Source organism: Manis pentadactyla, chromosome 2 (genome assembly GCF_030020395.1).
Source record: "Manis pentadactyla isolate mManPen7 chromosome 2, mManPen7.hap1, whole genome shotgun sequence".
Lineage (NCBI taxonomy): Eukaryota > Metazoa > Chordata > Mammalia > Pholidota > Manidae > Manis > Manis pentadactyla.
The window spans coordinates 79,120,619-79,138,925 of NC_080020.1; the positions used below are offsets into that span (position 1 = coordinate 79,120,619).

Here is an 18,307-nt window from a genome sequence, read left to right on the forward strand (position 1 = left end):
TGGAAACAACCTAAATGTCCATCAGTAGATGAATGGATAAAGAAGACGTGGTACATATACACAATGGAATATTTATTCAGCCATAAGAAGAAAAGAAATCCTACCATTTGCAACAACATGGATGGAGCTAGAGGGTATTATGCTCAGTGAGATAAGCCAGGCAGAGAAACACAAGTACCAAATGATTTCACTCATATGTGGAGTATAAGAACAAAGAAAAACTGAAGGAACAAAACAGCAGCAGACTCACAGAACCCACGAATGGTCTAACAGTTACCAAAGGGAAAGAGACTGGGGTGGATGGGTGCAAAGGGAGGGATAACGGTGGGGAAAAAGAACGGGGGTGTTGCAATTAGCATGTATAATGTGGGGGGGTATGGGGAGGTCTCTATAACACAGAGAAGACAAGTAGTGATTTTACAGCGTCTTACTATGCTGATGGACAGTGATGTGAAGGGATATGTGGGGCGCACTTGGTGAAGGGGGGAGCCTAGTAAACATAATGGTCTTCATGTAATTGTAGATTAATGATACCAAAATTTAAAATTTTTTTAAGTTAAAAAAAAAGTGTTAGTGTAGAATAAAGACATTTCCTGATATGCAAGGACTCAAAATTTCACCTTCCACATACCCTTCTGGGAAGTTACTGGAGATATGTGCCGACAAATGAGAGGAAGTGAGTTAAGAAAAAGGAAGGCACATGACCCGTAAGACAGGATCCATCCGGTAGATCCCAGAACAGTGCCCGGTGACAGCAGAGCAGCAGTTCCAGGAAGCAGTCAATCAAAATTTGAAAAGGGTGAGGTAAAAGAAGATTCCAAAGATTTGACTATATACTTGAGAATTTGAAACAGCTTAAGTAACCAAGGCAGAGAAACCTAAGGGGGGTGTGGGGAGTGGAAAGGAAGAATAAAGTAGTTTGGGAGAAAAAAAGCTGCTCAAGAAAGGAAGACAGTTTTAATGATGATGGTGACTACCACGGTGATAACCATGGATTTTTAATTCAAAATTGCAGACTAACCACACATCGCCTCTCTGTTTTGAGATCTGAATTGAATACCGAGTAAAATGAATTGTAGTATAAATCACAACATTGAAGAGACCTGGAGGAGCTTCATCAGTTCAAAGTGTTCAGCTTATTTCTGGAAGGCAGAAAGTAGATGGAGGAATTTCTGATCAGGATGCTTCTCAAACATATGCATCTACTTTTACTTGTTCCTAAAACCCCACTAAAACATATTTTTAATGGGTAAAACCAGATAATCCTACTTTATCAGCCACAAAGTGGATGTGTCCAACTTGGTTTTCCCACTGTGGGTCAGTTCTGTCTCTCGGCCCCCATAACCTTAGGTCTTAGTGAATTTCACGTACCTGGGAGATGGAGCAGCACCAAAGACAGCAGGAGGAGCTTTGAGATCCCTTCTGTTCTTGGTTCCCTTCCTGAGGGGCCCTGAGTAAACCAGAGAGCTTCTTGGAACCCTGGTGGTCTCATTGATAAAATGGGGATAATAACATCCATCCCATCTCCTACAAGGGTGTGGTTGCTGGACTAAAGTGAAACCAGAAGTAAGGAGACACTCTGTGTCCTCATCTTCAAGCCTTGAATGTTAAAGTCAGCTTCCTTTAATATTCAAGTTACAATGATGGCACGGGCATGCTTGACCAGATTAGCAGGCTCTGCCATCCCATCCCGTCCTCACCTTATCTCACTTACTGGGGTAGCCAATCCACACAATTCTACCATCAGTCATGAAACAGAACAGTCCCCAGAGCCTGAAGAGTGGACAGGGACATAGCATGGGGGTGGGAGGGCAGTCCACTGACCACAGGGCCTTGGCCCAGGGCAAAATGTGGCCTCTTCACAATTATGTTATTGCTGTTCCCAACCATCACAAAGGAGGGTTGTCTTCCCTAACATATCACTCAGCAGGGTGCCAGGCCAAACGGACTGCACTGTCATTCTCTGTATGAAAGCCCCTTGCCCCAGACATGTTGGTTGTGCCAGAATGGTGGTGGCCAAGGTGCTGTTTCAGCACCAGCCTCCCTCTGCTGCCTACCAGGCCTGGCACAGACATGTTGGTTGTGCCAGAATGGTGGTGGCCAAGGTGCTGTTCCAGCACCAGCCTCCTCTGCTGCCTACCAGGCCTGGCACAGCCCCCAGATCAACAGCGCCAATCTCCCAGGTGAATCAAATCTCATGGCTTCATTGTCCATTTTTTTTCAGTCCAGCCTCTCTCCATTCATCCAACATGTTCTAACACTCTGTTAATAGGTGTAGTAGGCTAAATAATGCCTCCTCCCCAAAGAGGTTCATGTCCCAATCCCTGGAATCTATGAATATGTTACCTTACACGGCAGAAGGAACTTTGCAGGTGTGATTAAACTAAGGATCTCCAGATGGGAGGTTATTCTGGGTTACCTTAGTGGGCCCAGTATAATCACAAAGGTCCTCACAAGAGAGAGGCAAGAGGGTCAGAGACCAAAGGAAGCAGAGGGAAAGAAAGACATGTGACAAAGAAAACAGAGTTGAGAGAGAGCAACTGAAATTTGAAGATGGATTAGGAGGCCATCAGCCAAGGGCTGTAGGTGGCCTTTAGAAACTGGACTAAAGGCAAGGAAATCAATTACCCCCTAAGGCCCCCAGAAGGCACTTAGCCCTGCCAATGCTTTAATTTTAGTCATCATGTAAAACCCAATGTGGACATCTGACTTCCAGAACTGTAAGAAAATTAATTCGTGATGTTTTAAGTCACTATCCCTGTAATCTATGAATATTTTACCTTACATGGTAATAATATAATAATTACTATAATGATAATTTATTGCAAGAAACAATAGGACACTAATGAAACAGGGGTGAAATTAGATTATCTTCTTTAAAAAATTGTTTGGCCATACCTACAGAAGCTGAACATATGTGTATATGCATATGTTTTCCCTAGGTGTGCACCCAATGGAAATGTGTTTATTTGTTCACTGAAGACATCTACTATAATGTTTCTAGCAGCACTATTTGTAAGGTCCCAAACCTGAGAATTACCCACATGTTTGTCAGTAGCAAAATGAATAAATTGAGGTACATTCACATGGTGGAATACTATACAGCAGAAAGAATGACAAACTATGACCATAGGCAGCATGCATCTTTTAAACATAGTGTCAAGTGATAGAAGCCAGACAACAGAGTATATTCTGATTCAATTGCCATAACTGCAAATACAAGCAAAAGTAATCTATGCTGGTTGAAGCGACCACCCTGTACAACTCCCTAAAGGGAAGACATAAGGAAGTCCTCTGGAGAGCTGATAATGTTCTATCTCTTGATCTTAGGATGCTTCAGTTTGTGCAAAATCATTGAACTTGTGAAATGTGCACCTTTTAATATGTACTATACAGTAATAATAACTTTTTTTTTTTTTAATGGGAGAACAGAGACTTGTGCCTTCCTGCAGATTTGCCCAGTTCCTCTCTGGGAACTTCCAATTTCCCCAAACAAATGGGTGTGGGCACAGAGTAACCCAGATCCAGGATTCTGGCTCACTAGAGCCCAACTCTAGGTTAAAATGCCTTGTGATCTTGCTTTACGTATATTTACTAAAGGGCCCATCTCAATGGGTTATTCTCCTAAAAAGGAGGCCTGCCTGGAGGTAAGTCATCTTTCTCCCTTTGAGAACTCAAAACTACAAACTAGTTTTGATTGACTTATATGCACAGCAAAAAAGAAAAAGTTCATGGTCTTTTCTCCACCGAGATGATCCCTGATAAATGAAAAGTTAAAACCACTGCTTCTTAATTTTAATCTTTCCTTATCCTGCAGTGGAGTTTTAACACATGAAATATATATTGTGAAATTTTGTTCAACTGTTAAAATTTAATAATAGGGTAATAGTTATAAATTCATAAAACAAAAACAAGAATGGTTGCTCCCACCAACACCCCAAATTGAAGTGAGACTCTGGTTTTATCTAAAGCGGGTACTGGGACAGGAAGGGGGAAGAAGGACCCGTGGGGACAGACACACGGACCAGCCGCGTGGATATGAACTGAGGGGAGGGATGCAGATACAAGGGGAACCAGAGGCCATGAATACAAGGGTGGCTGTCTCCCCACAGTTGGGAAGACACTGCCTTTCCTGCTCCTGATCAAGTCGCCCAGGTCAAAAGGGGGTGGCCGGGTCAGGGAGTGTGTGTGTGTTGGAATGGAGGGGCGGGGGGAGAACTTCCAACAGAAAGCGGAGCTTCGGAGACTAGACTTTGGCCCCCCGGGTCCGAAGACACTTTGACCCTGCCGCCCCCCACCTGCAGCGCAGTCCTGAGCGGGCGCGTCACTCCCAGCGGAAACGCCGCGCCGCCAGGGCGTCTCGCTAGGTGCGCGTCTTCGGGCCCCCGCTCCAACCTTCGCGGCTAGGAGCTCACCGCCCGCCTCTCTCCTCCGAGCAGGGGCGGGGACAGGGCGGCACCTACCGGGATCTGCGACTGCAGTCGCAGAGGAGCAGCCGAAGACCATAACCCAGCCGGGACGGCACCCTGGGGTCACCAGCGCGGAGGGTGCGAGTCGACCCAGGAAGATGGGGAACGCTGCCGCCGCTTCGAAAGCTCGTCCCAGGTCAGTGTGCGGCACCATCTCTGCAGGCTGCACTTGGGGAAACTTTGGTTTTCCATGTTGGCTGCCTGGAGCAGGGCATCGAGGGCGCAGCCCAGGGCCCCACGGCCTCCGTGCGCCCCGCCAGGCGCGCTCAGGCCCTGGGAGCCCGCATCTCCCGTGCCCTGACACTGCAGTGCCCCGAGCGGGGACCGAGACCCGGCACCAACCGTGGGCCGGCGGGTGCAGGCACCTGTCCAGAGACCATGTCCCGTCATATCGGGGCGCGCTCTTAGCGAGACTACTCTCGCGCCTCCCGAAATTCTTGCCTGTTCTCGGTTCGGGCTTTGCTGCAGTTCCAGCTTGGACCCTGGCGGGATGCGGCTTTCACCTCCTCCTTGGCCTTGCAGCGCCGGGGAATAAATGCGGGAAGCCCGCGGCGGCGGGATGTCGGGGAGGATTCGGGCAGCAGCTCAGGGTCGCCGCTGCTGCGGCGGAAACGGAGCGCGCTCGGCCGCAGGAGCGCGCAGGTCGGAGGGTCCGAATTGGGCGCGTCTCTGCAGGTGCCTCCTGTCGCCAGTCGGCTGAGGTGCGGGATGGGCGCGGAGGGCGATCTGGGGACTGTGGAGCTGTTCGCAGTCACTGGCTGGACAAATGGGAGCCACGCAGGGGTAAGCAGCCCGGTCCTTGGGCGCCTCTTGGGCGCACACAGTCTTGGCGCCAGGACCCCGGACCCTTTACCGGAGACCCGAGTCCTGAGGTGCACCTGCCCCAGGATGAGGGCAATGGCTGCTCCCCGCGGGCGCGCCATTTCCCAAGGGAGGGCCGCGTCTTCCGGGCAGGCTGTGTGGGGACCGCTCTGCAGCGGCTCTGGGCAAAACCCCTTCTCCTAGATGTCGATCTCCTCAGTTCATCAGCTGCCTGTCTCGGCTCAGAGACGAGGCGACGAAACGCGCACCCGACCCCCCACAGTGCCCCGGCACTGTCGCCCCAGTCACCTTCCTTTGCCCTTCTCCGACAGCACCTCGGGCTCACTCCCTCCAGCTCTCAGTTCCGACAGCACCTCGGGCTCACTCCCTCCAGCTCTCAGGAAAAACTGAAGAAGCGAGCTCGGTTCCTGGAGCCAGCGGGGGACAGTGGAGGCGCTGCGAGAATCCTCTACAGCCTAGAAATCCCATCACCTTGGTTCTGAGAGACTTGGACGTATAGGTGCGTGTCTGTATGTGTGTGTGCTGGGAGGGGGGTGGGTCTGCTGAGAGAGGTGGAGGTGTAGCTGCTCCAAAGGCCTGGGGACAGCCTAAGTAACTAAAAGACACCAGCTCTTTGGGGGGCGGGGAGGGGGTGGGGTTGGGGAACACCACCAGCTTTTTCTCTCTTTGGGCAGTTTCTAAAAATCTTTTACAAGCCGGTGCCAAAGAAAAGACACTTTTCCTAGTAAGTCATTATATTTTCTAGGACAATCTCAGATGCACCTTTTGTTCTGGGGCTGCCCCTTTCCTTTCTGTGTGGAGACACATATTTTTCTTGTGACAGTCAAGCTTGTCTCGGTCCAAGTGCCACTGGCCCCTGCATCCAGGCCTTGGGCTGCCCACTGCAACTCTGGAGGTTTCAAACCTGTCTGGGAAGGGCAGGACAACAGACCTCCAGTTCCTAGCCCATTCTAGCTCAAGGCTGTACTCTTCTCTAGACCTGTGGGCTCCCTTTACCCCTCTCTAGGCCATGTTCCTGTGTCCCTCCTCTAATGGCTCAGTGCTTCAGTTATCTCTGCAGCAGGAAAGTTGAGCATCAGATCCTTGGAGACGATGAGGGGCACAGCTTAGTGGGAGCCTGAGGCAGGGGCTGATAGCAAACAGAAATGAGAGCTTGTTGCAGTTTCTCCAAGTGTGCACAGCAAGCACCCCCTATTGAATATCTGGGAGTGCAGCCTGAAATCTTATTTTTAACAGTCTCTCCATGGGATTCTTTGCCCACAGAAGGTGGAGGACCCACTGGTATAGGCACCCTGGTTGCCCATTGTCAGACCCTACCCTCCAGGGGATTCACATCTAGTGATGTACGATGTACGTTTAGAAACCAACATTTGTTGAATTCCTAAGTGGCAGGTGTATTAGAATCTTTTGAAAACCTCACATTTATCATCTATAAAGTAGATATCCCCACTTTAGGTTAAGAGGAAACTGAGGCTCAGAAGAATGGCTTCCCAAGGGTTGGTAATTTGGGAAGAGACACAGCCCGCTGCCTCCTCTGAGCACATTCTGGTCCCCTTGTGGGCAGCACTAGATAGGGCAACCTGGGGCAACGGTGAAGGGCTGAATTTTGAGCTTGAAAGCATTTGCTAATTTCCACCCTGTGGTGCTTCTCTCCCGGACAGACAACTAACTTCATGGCAAGTACGATCCTGTTTGGAGGTGGGCTAAGAGGCTCACAAAAAATAACATTTCTCTGAATAAAAGGAATACTGGGGGGTGGTTTGGGGAGATAAAGCCACAGGAAAGGCCAAGCCTCACACCTACAAGATGTCTCTTAAAACAGCTCAGCCCAGGTGGCACTGCTGTGTTAGATACCACACAAATCAGGTACTCAAAACAGAACCCTATTCTGTGGGAAGGTGTTATCCAAGAAGCAGTAACCAGAAGAGAAGGGACAAAGGAACATCTAATTAAGTCCTGGTGAGCAGGTAAGAGGAGTGATTTGGGAGAGTTCGCCCCCATTTCCTTCCTCAGCCTCTGTGTTTGCACAGAGTAGGGGCTGACCCAGGTAGTGCCATGGTCCTTCCAACCTCAGCATCCTTGCAGGATAAGCTGAGCCCTGCAGGTGCGCATGCACGCATGCGCGCGCGCGCGCGCGCGCACACACACACACGATTACCATGCAGAGGATCCACACCAGACTCTTTTATAGACTCATAATCAGTGAAATATGATTAACCGAACAAACATATAATGTCTTAGCGTGGAATTAAAAAACTCGACTTTAACAAGATGATAAAATGGCATATTAGAGAGATGTGTAGAACAAATTATTAGTATTTATGTAACTGAATAGCTTTGATTTCCTTCAGTAGGAACTGACAGCTGGCTGACAAAAAACCCACCCAGGGAGAGAAAAGACATAAGTGAAGTATGAAATTTTGAATAACGTTTTCAGGTAACTTTCTATTTCCATTTAGAGTGGGTGTCTGGAGAGGCGAATGTAGTTATGGTTTGAATTCTTCATTTATCGACAGATATTCTTCATAATGCTTTAATTCTAAGATCCAGTACTTTTTCTTTTCCGGGCTTCCAGTCAGCTGGTAGCAGAGCAGACAGCTGGAAATCCCACCATTCAGCCTATAGACTCTCACTTTATCCCCTGTTTCCAGCATACTGCCTCCAAGTTTGGGGCCTTTCTCTGATCAGTCTCTGGAGAGAATAAATCTTTGTTTTCTCTCCTGTAAGAGTGGTTGTCTACTCAGTCGGGGGTAAAGTACCTGGGATCCAGTTGTTCTATCCACAGACTCTGAATCATCCTCTCCCTTTCAGCCCTTTGCCTCACTGCCACTTTCTGTGTCACGTGATACCTCTAAATCCCAAACTTCATGGACCCTGCAGGTAAGCTAGCTCCCTTCTCATCGGGTGACACCTCCCCAGGTGCTATGCTAAGGCAGTTTACCACACCACCATCTCCCTCTTTTTCCAAAGCTTATTCAAAATTGTTCATCTGATATCTCTCCTCCAGTTTTTTGTTCTTCAGAATATACATTTTTAATTTTAAAAAATAAACTGTAATTTTACTGGGGTCTTAAGAATAGGGTCTTAAGGCACTAAAAGAGTATTAGTAACTATGCCATGATGAATTGCTAGTAATGTTAAAGACATTCTAATTTTAAAATAAAAAGCAATTTATCAAGCTGTTTAATATCTTATAATAATGCTGAAATTATTGTATTTGGAAACTATAAGGAATATGCACTTAAAGGATATCTCAACTATAATAGTAGGCTATGGAATGGTCTTCATCACAGGTAACACTTACCTCTATGAAGAGTAAGTGGGGAAGTCACACTTCAGTATCAGCATTTTTGATGTGCAAATGGTTGAGGCAAAATAAAAGATCTGGAAGAAGGTGAAGGCATGAAGACAAGGGTATTATTCCAATAAGGTAGTGATTACAAAATGAGATACCAGGAAGTCGAACATGTATACATGTGGAGAATAAAGTATCTGACCTCTTTTTTTGTCTGAAAAAATTAATGTTTAAATAATTTCAAATTTTCTCTACTGAATGGGAATAATTTTAAAAGTGGGTGATCCAATGGGCTTTAGGAGTCTTTATAACCAAGGGTAAGCCTTTGTTGTTTTTGCTAGAGAGTCCTCTAGTACTCAGGGGAAGGGGTCTGCTTATGTCCACATGGCAGATAGATTCACTAGTTACTACTTTCCAAGGCCTGGAGCCCACAGCACTCTCCCTCTCCACAGGACCACAGTGGGACCACTGCCCACCTCAGGCTCCCCACCCCTTCTCCCAGAACCTCATGACGCCAACCTTGGTGAGAGGAGTTATGACAAAAAGTGGTCAGGTTTAGTGTTGTGGAGGAAGGCCTTTGCATGAGAATAGATGAAAAGGTTTAAATCATTCCAAAAGATTCTTATAAGACTCTTTTTTTAAAACAAGATTGACCCAAATACTGGAAATATTGACTGGTATCTGGCAATTTGTTCTCATTTGAAAATCTGTTTCTCAATGCCACTTTTGGTCAAAGGTGTTTTTACATGATTGATGCTGTATCTCTTCCTGAATTGCACTTACTAAGTGGTTTCTATATTTGGTATTATGTTCCAGCTCAATTGTCTAAATCTCTTTGCTTTATTAAGCCCGTTTGTATATGAAAAATGCTAAAAGACAGTTTCTTTTGTGATGATTTTCTCAGATGAGCTCTTTCCAAATGTTTTGCATTCAGAATAGACTTCTGAGTTGGAATCCAAGCTATCAATCAATCCTAAATTACTAACTTCTTGAGTTGCAGGTATGTCTAGCTCTGGAATAGCTTTTAAAGAATGTTGCACAAGAGGCAAAAATCACACCATTCATTTTCATGTATTTATGTATGTATATTCTGAGTAGGTGTTCTTTGTAACATCATGAATGATACTAAACTGAAAATGAGTAAGTACATTCTTTTGAATACTGTCTTTCAGGAGCTTACTGGTTGAAACTCCTTGAAATTCTAGGCACAAATACTATTGATGATACTACAAAAACTAAATTATGTTGTAAAATGTAAGAATATGGCTCTTTTAAATTTTAATTATGAAACATTTCTTAGATAAATGCTTCCTTTTCTGTATATATGCTCTATTTTACAATAAATAGATGAATACTATCCTGCAGAAGAGTATGTGAAATATGTATTAAGAATAAAATGGACACCCATACACACACCACCCAGATTAAGATACAGAACATAACCTGAACCTTAAAAACCTGTGTTCATCCCAAATTGCATTGTTCTCCCTACCGCCACCAAGAAGTAACTTTATTGTGACTTTTGTATTAACCACTCCCTTTGCTTATTTTTCTTTTCTCTTTTCAAGTGAGTCTTGTTCCCTTTAAGCTTTACTGCGGGATGATCTGTTGGCATGTTGGGGATTCTGTGGTCAGTACTCGGGTAGTTTCTCCTGGGCAGGTCAAATTCCTGAGAGAAAAGAATAGCAATTTTCTCCTGAGGACAAGGGTATTTCTACCAGCTGTCTTGGAGCTGAGTTGGGGAAGGAGGCTGTGAGTACCTTTGTTCTGTGGTCAGGAAACATGCAATCACTTATTCCTCCACATTCTTGTCCTTTACATGGAAAGTGTCTCCCAGTCTAGAGACCCTCTGTTCCACCATTTCTGGAGCACAAACCTCTGGCCATCTGCTCAAGAGAGAGGTACATTTTCCTGTGTATGAGTGGCCTGGAGTGAAGGAATGACCTGAGGCAGTTCCTCTAACACTTTAATGTGGGGATCTACTTAAAATGTAGGCTGTGATTTAGGAGGTCTAGGGTGCAGCCTAGGCTGCATTCTAACAGGCTTCACGTACTGCTTCTGCTGGTCCCAGGTAAGTTCACACTTCCAGCAGCAAGGACCTTGGGATCTAACTGCTTCTCCAGCAGCTTTTCACCTAGTCCTCGTTGCTTTAGCTGTACTCTCCACCCCCAAGAGCTAGAGCTGCCTGCTGCTGCCTCTCTCGAAGTCCATAGTGTACATGGGCTTAGTTCTCAGCTCTCCCACCAGTGACTCAAGGCACAGCCTTTGCAGGTTGGCCAAGTCAGTTACCACTGGCCCAGCTGCTTTCTGGCTTCCAAAATGTCACTGTCATCTTCTCTCCTTTTCCTGTTATCTTTGTGAGCCTATGTCTTATTAAAAATTATTTAGTTTTAGGGGGTTTCAGGAAGGGGCAAAATTAGATATTTGTGTTCTGCCATGTTCACCCTAACTATAACCATCTGCTAAAATATTTTCCTGAAGTTTGGTATATTGGCATAAATAAAGCCTGATTTATGACAAATAATTTTGCTATTTAACTTTCTAGGTCTTTGCACAAGGAATGTCCTCTACTCTCTTCCTTCGTCTGCCTACTGAACTCTTAGGCAGTCTTCAAGACCCAGCTCAAATGACTGGCGTCTGAATGCCCCCCTTCAGTCCCATGCCATTAAGCCTGGAGGTTCTCATGACTTTAACTCATAACCAGCTGTTTCTGTAGTATCTCTTCTAAACAACTATGCAAGCTCCTCAGGGCTAGGGCTTGTATCTTTGTAGCTCAGTGTCCAGCACGTTTTAGGAGTTTATAGCTGTTTAACAATTGAATCGATTTCTGTGTGTGTGTCTATCTTGTCCCTTTTTCTTCACTTTCTTTCTGCTATTCTCTTCTGTTAAGAGATCATTATATGTATTATGTATTCTGTTATCCAATTGAAATTCATGTCCCACAGTCTTCATTTTAAAAATGAGTATAATTAATAATACTTCTTAGTTTCTAAAAGCCACCTAATTAAACAGATTTAAATATTATATAAATGTCATTTGTTTTTCTCCCCAGCACTAAGGACTTTTAAAAGAAATATTTCCTCAGTTCTAGGTAAGTAAATTCAAAATTCTTATCAACTAATAGAATTATTTGTTGAAGGAGTTTGAATATAAATTTAAAAAATAAACATATACAATTTTCAGTTTTAATGATAAAAAATGAAATGTTTATGAAGTCTCCATGTCTTCATTCACTTTTCTAGCCTAGAAAACTTCTTTTTCAGAGCAAATGTACTGCTGTCAAAATTTAACCGAACAGTATGTTGCTAACCCCATAATCTAGTCAGTGTATGATTAAATAATGGGATCAAGAAAAATACATAATCACATGCTTACCATTCCTACCTCAGTGTGAATTCCAGACATCTTGTCAGTAACTTTTATGTCTTATAATCCAAATACTTTTCACCCTTTAAAAGAAACAGAAATTCCCCATAAAATTGAAAATCTAGTATTAGTTGCATTATTTAACTAGAGCATGTTTAAATAATTTAATACAAGAAGTTTTTGCATTAAACTACTGTAAACATGTTATATTTTAATTGACTCAGTTGCTGTTACACAGAATTTTGGCTTTTTTGCTTAAATTTGCATTTTAGTATTATTTTTAAAATATTTTTCACAAGTAAAAAATAAGTGGATCACTGCTTAATTAATATGGGATTTAGGGAAGTACTAGGTTGATGTTATATCATAAATACTCAATGAACATTTTGAAAGTAAATGTAGTTTGTAATTCCCTAAAGGTTGTTACTATCCTAAAATTTCTTTTTTGCAATTCACTATTTTGTTGTGTATTTATTAATAACATAATCTCATTTGTGTCCTGTACACACACTTTAGAAATTGAATAAAAACATGAATATAAATCGAACCATTGATTCTGGCTAATCTTTTGTTCTTCGTCTTCTTTGATAACCAGGTATTGATTCTAACTTCTGAAGATGGATGAAGGTGTAGAGATTTCAAGTGATGGAAATTCCCTCATCAAAGCAGTCCATCAGAGCCGGCTTCGCCTCACAAGACTCTTGCTAGAAGGTGGTGCCTACATTAATGAAAGCAATGACCGTGGGGAAACACCTTTAATGATCGCTTGTAAGACCAAACATGTTGATCACCAGAGTGTCAGTAAAGCCAAAATGGTTAAATACCTGTTAGAAAATAATGCTGATCCCAACATACAGGACAAATCTGGGAAAACTGCTTTGATGCACGCTTGCCTAGAAAAAGCTGGTCCTGAAGTTGTTTCTTTGCTCCTAAACAGTGGAGCTGACCTCAGTTTGCAAGACCATTCTAGTTACTCAGCCCTTGTGTATGCTATAAATTCAGAAGATAGAGAGACCCTCAAAGTTCTACTTAGTGCTTGCAAGGCAAAAGGGAAAGAGGTCATTATAATAACAACAGCAAAATCGCCCTCTGGTAGGCACACCACCAAACAGTACTTAAATATGCCTCCTGCAGATATAGGTGGGGGTCACTTCCCAGCTGCCTGTGCTACTCCTTCAGAAATAGACATAAAAACAGCCTCACTGCCACTTTCACATTCTTCTGAAACTGAAATGACACTTTTTGGCTTTAAAGATCTGGAGCCCTCAGGAAACGGTGATGATACAGGGGACCCAGGCTCCCCTGGGAGAAAGCCTGCTATGGCCCCTAATGGGCCCAAGCTCCCCCAGGCTCCACCCTGGATCAAGAGTCCTCCCTCATTCATGCATCAGAACCGAGTGGCCTCCTTGCAAGAGGAGCTCCAGGATATTACTCCAGAGGAAGAATTATCCTACAAAACCAATGGGCTGGCACTTTCCAAGAGATTCATCACTAGGCACCAAAGTATTGATGTAAAAGACACTGCTCATTTGCTAAGAGCCTTTGATCAGGCCAGCTCAAGAAAGATGTCTTATGATGAAATAAATTATCAATCCTTTTTTTCAGAGGGAAGTCAGCAATGCGTTGAAATCCCTGCTGACCAGGATCCAGACTCTAACCAGACAATATTTGCTTCTACCTTAAGAAGTATAGTTCAAAAAAGAAACTCGGGGGCAAATCACTACAGCTCTGACTCCCAGCTCTCAGCTGGTCTTATCCCTACAACTTCAGAAGATGGCAAAGCACTTACAGGAAAGAAAAAGATCCTCTCACCATCTCCTTCCTTGTTGTCGGGATCCAAAGAATTGTTGGAAAATATCCCCCTAGGTCCCCTGAGTAGGAGAAATCATGCACTTTTAGAAAGGCGTGGTTCAGGAGCTTTCCCTTTAGATCACGGTATTACACAAATCAGACCAGGATTTCTGCCCCCCCTAAATGTGAATCCTCACCCTCTCATCTCAGATATTAATGCCAACAAGATTTCCAGCCTTCTTCCTTGTGGTCAAAAAGTGTTTATGCCAACAGTTCCTATTTTCCCTAAAGAATTCAAAAGTAAAAAAATGTTGTTCAGGAGACAATCTTTGCAAACAGAACAAATTAAGCAATTAGTAAATTTTTAAGAGATGGCTGGAAAACACATTTTGTTCAAATGTCTATATCAGAAAAACAACTTGAGAAGAAATCTCAAATCTTCATCCCTTTAAACCTTGTAATTGATTAGCCCATAAAAGTTAAGGAAATCAAAATGTACTGTGTATCATACTAGGTATTGTGGACACACAAATGATATAGTTTCTGTGAAGGGAATTCTAACAAAGTTATTTAGTAAAGTGATTTTTCTCAAAACCTCCAAAATTTAAGAACTTCCATGTAGTCCAAGTTTTTAATTTCAATAAAAATCAGCAAAGAAAGGTCACAGATGTTAGAGTTAACTTTTTTTTTAATTTCAGACTTTCCAAATATTTTAGTAGGCAACATTGTACTCAAGTCAATAATTTTTTTTAAATTTCAAATCAATAAATAAAATTGTAATTTTCCATAATGCCAAAAGCTTAAATGAAAACTGACAGCTATAAAATGCTCTCTGATCAATAAACCTAAGCTACAAGAAATAATTAACTAATTGCTAAAAAACCTTGACTCTAGGTAAGTGAAATCTAATTAAAATTTTAAAAGGTCAACCACTATAGTAGACTGGGGAGCTAATATTCACTGTGTCAGCTTAATCAGCGTCAAAACAGCAAGTTAGTTTTACAAGCTAATCATAATCTTTGCCGAGTATTCGTGTGCTGTTTTTTGCTTTATTTGCTTTTTAAATGTTCTCTTATGGCATTCTTTTTTCTCCATGTCTCTTAATTGCTGTTATTATTTTTTGAAGCCTATCCATAGTTTTCCACTGAATGATAATAGTGAATGATAACAGAAAAGTTAAAAATTCCTCTTCACTTATATCAAATTATTCTTGTTTTTCTAAGAACAAACAGATTTAAAAGTTTGGGATTTATCACAAATAGAAACTAAATGCTTGCTTCATTTTAAAAAAGAAAACCTGATAATTAGATTATCTTAGGTTAGCTAAAATTAAGAAAGCCAGTAGAAACTTAATTACAAAATGTACTAAATATTCAATCAGTATTAATATCTTTATTTCTGATATATAATTATTAGACATTTACATAATAAGTATAGTAAGGGTAATTTCCTTAGTGCGATGTTCCAATCATATAGTATTTAGTATCTGTGAGTAACTTCTAACAAGATTAATGAATACCATGCTACTACCATAAAATATTATACAATAACTATATTACCTATATGATTTCAAAATACAGTATTTATACAAAAAATCCTTATTTCAATCTAGCAGTTTTACAACAAAGAATAAATTAAAGTACACAAAACCTGAGTATAAATTTGATGATTGTCTTATCAATGTTATTTCATTGCCCTCTATCAGTAGAGGAGATCCTAACTGGCATGATGCTTTTCTTGGTAATTTGATATAAGCAAGTTGTAGTATACGGACTTATTTAATTTCTTGTGGGTTTTATTTGAAAAAAATAATGGAGGTTTTCCATTTAATGTTTTGAAGCACATTAATATTAATTACATTAGAAATATTTTTTGATTCAGAACCTAGAGTTGTACTTGATGTTTATATAACAATGCTTTTTGCAAACTTTATTATTGAGAAAAGGGCTTGGCTTTAAGTTATAAGGCAACAGTTTGGAAGAATATGTAAAATATTATAAGCAAAATGGTATCAATAAAGATTTAAAATGTCATGCTGATTATCACTGATTTTTATTTATTTCAGATTCTAATGACACATATTTCAACAAATCTCAAGAGAAATTGTACCTCATATCTTACTTTATTGAATAGATAGAAACTAAAGAAGAGTAACTTTTGTTGCTATGCTCATCCCAACTTGTAAAATATATTTAATAGGATTAAAACTCTGTTGGCCATATGTGGGAGAGTTTTTAGTTCTATCAGTCCCAAGAACATTTTAGGGGCTGAGGTAGTTTGAGTCTAGTTGTAAAGCCATCCCATGGGACTTTTCACTCTACTAAGCAGAATATACCTCTGGGATCCTAATGGTAAGACACAGATGTTTGCAACAGGAATCAGATACAGATATATCTGTTGTATTTTAACTTAACATAAAAGTATGATTTAACTTTAACTTAAAGGTACGATGACACTTAATTCATTAGTTTTACAAATATTCTTAGTTTTATGGCTAGGATTTCCAGAATACAGCTAATAATGATAGATGGTAAGGGTAATTTTGTGGAGAATATAAGGCAACCCCAGTTACAAAGACTAATGCTGACAGTACCCATCCACGCAGAGCCCAGGGAAGATGGCAAACACCTACTTGGCACAGTCTTTGTTGAAGATGCACCCATCAGACATCCATGGAACTTTAAAAATCTCAATGATTAATTAACTACCCTTATTCTGATTAAATACTCATTATGTAGCCTATTAATTTGATTCCCATATAGCTTGTTTAAAGGAAAGAATGAACTTGTCAGAGTGATGACAATTGCATTGACCATGCTTTTTATTTTTTGTATTTTCTGATGCTTTGATATCTTGAAGAGTGCTGACACTAGAGGGTCTGCTCCTCCAGGATGAGCTGGAGATAGAAAGCAACCTGCTCTAGCAGTACATCTTTCAGATGCAAACCAACCAATTCAGAGCCCATTCTCCAAACCCCTTTCATCAGGCTCCCACAGGGCTCTCACACTCAGGGCCACCCATCCACACACACCCTCATCAACCCAGGGTCAGGTACTGACAACTAGAAATAGCTTCTTCACCCCAGGGCCCACTGAAATTATTACACCAGCTAATCCTAAACCTGCTTACCCTACTGCCTCACCCATTCCTTTCCACAGAAACCATATTAAAGGCTCTTGACCATGTTTTCCCCTCCCTCCCTCTGCCTCCAGACAGACCCTGGTGCTTCCCCATGTGGCCCTGTGTGAAGTGGTATGTCTGCCTCCTCTTGGGAACTGTGAGTAACAAACTATCTTTTCAATGACAATTGTTTCCTCAACTGTTGGCCTCACCATACCTGAATAATAATAAAACTGACATTTTAAAACAAGAAGGCACAGTCCACTTGGAAATCATAATTCTTAACACATCAATATTTGAGTTTATATAGCCTTGTCTAGTGCCATTATTCCTTAGATCACATTTCTAAGTCTCCAGACTAGAGGGCCAGATCATGGACAAACATTTTTTAACAGATCAGATCAGGCTCTTTCCCATTTAGAGGTCTCTTGCTCATGTTCCTGTCTGAAAGGTCCTCTCTCACTAAGTCCACCTGGTGAATCTTACTCATCATTCACGACACAACTTTATTGTTTTCTCTCGATTAGAACAAACTGCTGTCTCTTACCACTATCTGGTGTATAGTTCCAACATGGCAGTTATAGTAAATATCCCTCTTACTGTTTACAGGTCCCCCTTCCTATTACACTGCAAGATCCTTGAGGGAGGAATCATTTGCACAGCCTCAGCCAATCAGACATTGATGCCTGCCCCCTTCCCTCCCCTCAGCTTTTCTATTGAGCCCTGAAGTCCTGTCACATGTCTTCTTCTTAAAAAACACACCTTACAGAACACTCAACTACTTTCCTTGCAGTGATTCATGAATTTATGACTATAAGCAGATAGTAGGCACCTACTAGGTAGATTTACATCTTAAATTTCCAGGTGAGAGATATGGCATTTTTCTATATACTCACTAGGTAAGTTTTCTTTAATTACAAGGAAAAAGTCCAAGACCCTAGCTCCAACAAGCAAATAAACAACCTGTTCTGAATAACTTTTAACAATTTTCCACCAGATAAATGAGTGTATATCTGGCAATTACAATTGCTAATGAGCAGTTACATCACTCTTACAGGGCCATAAGCCACTGGACTTTTAAAAGCTCTGATTTTTTTAACAGTGGACTCTCATACCAAAGTTATGATATGAAGTTCTCTTTTCCAGGGCTAGGACTGTTCTTCCAGGCTTGGGAGATAGCCCTCGGATGCTATGGGCTCTCAACATCAATACATTAGACCCACAGACACTGAAATAAATACTTATTTCAGTGTCTGTGAACTTCTTTCCAACTATTTTCCTATGTATATAAATGAATATAAAACTAAAATTTCACATAAATAGTATACTGTTTTACAGCCTGAAATGTCCTATAACATCTTTCCATTTTAATAAGTGTAGATTCTCAGTGTCCACATAGTATTGTATTGTATTCTTGCACATTCTTGCCTTTAAAAATATTAAT

General features: G+C 41.9%; 1 protein-coding gene and 1 long non-coding RNA gene across 5 annotated transcripts; one reads left to right on the forward strand and one right to left on the reverse strand.

The window, feature by feature from the left end:
- Positions 1–4,536: 4,536 nt before the first annotated feature.
- Positions 4,537–14,583, forward strand: ANKRD34B (ankyrin repeat domain 34B). 2 transcript variants are annotated; one of them, XM_036914174.2, is made up of 4 exons: positions 4,537–4,605; positions 5,642–5,790; positions 7,646–7,728; positions 12,548–14,583. In XM_036914174.2, the coding sequence occupies exon 4, from the start codon at positions 12,570–12,572 to the stop codon at positions 14,109–14,111; it is 1,542 nt and encodes a 513-aa protein (XP_036770069.1). In that variant the 5' UTR covers positions 4,537–4,605; positions 5,642–5,790; positions 7,646–7,728; positions 12,548–12,569; the 3' UTR covers positions 14,112–14,583. The 2 variants fall into 2 exon arrangements, with proteins under 2 accessions (XP_036770069.1, XP_036770070.1); XM_036914175.2 differs by lacking the exons at positions 4,537–4,605; positions 5,642–5,790 and having other exon boundaries at positions 6,447–7,728.
- LOC130681282 (uncharacterized) lies at positions 9,259–18,085 on the reverse strand. Of its 3 annotated transcripts, none has more exons than XR_008994324.1 (4): positions 17,979–18,085; positions 13,941–14,028; positions 12,501–12,670; positions 9,259–12,035 (listed from the first exon to the last, which is right to left on the reverse strand). It is a non-coding gene; the product is annotated as an uncharacterized LOC130681282 (long non-coding RNA). The 3 variants fall into 3 exon arrangements; XR_008994323.1 differs by having other exon boundaries at positions 9,259–10,255; positions 10,347–12,670; XR_008994322.1 differs by having other exon boundaries at positions 9,259–12,670.
- Positions 18,086–18,307: the final 222 nt, after the last annotated feature.

Excerpts from the sequence above, each read along its gene's own strand:
- ANKRD34B (XM_036914174.2), top strand. The coding sequence starts at position 12,570 with ATGGATGAAGGTGTAGAGATTTCAAGTGATGGAAATTCCCTCATCAAA.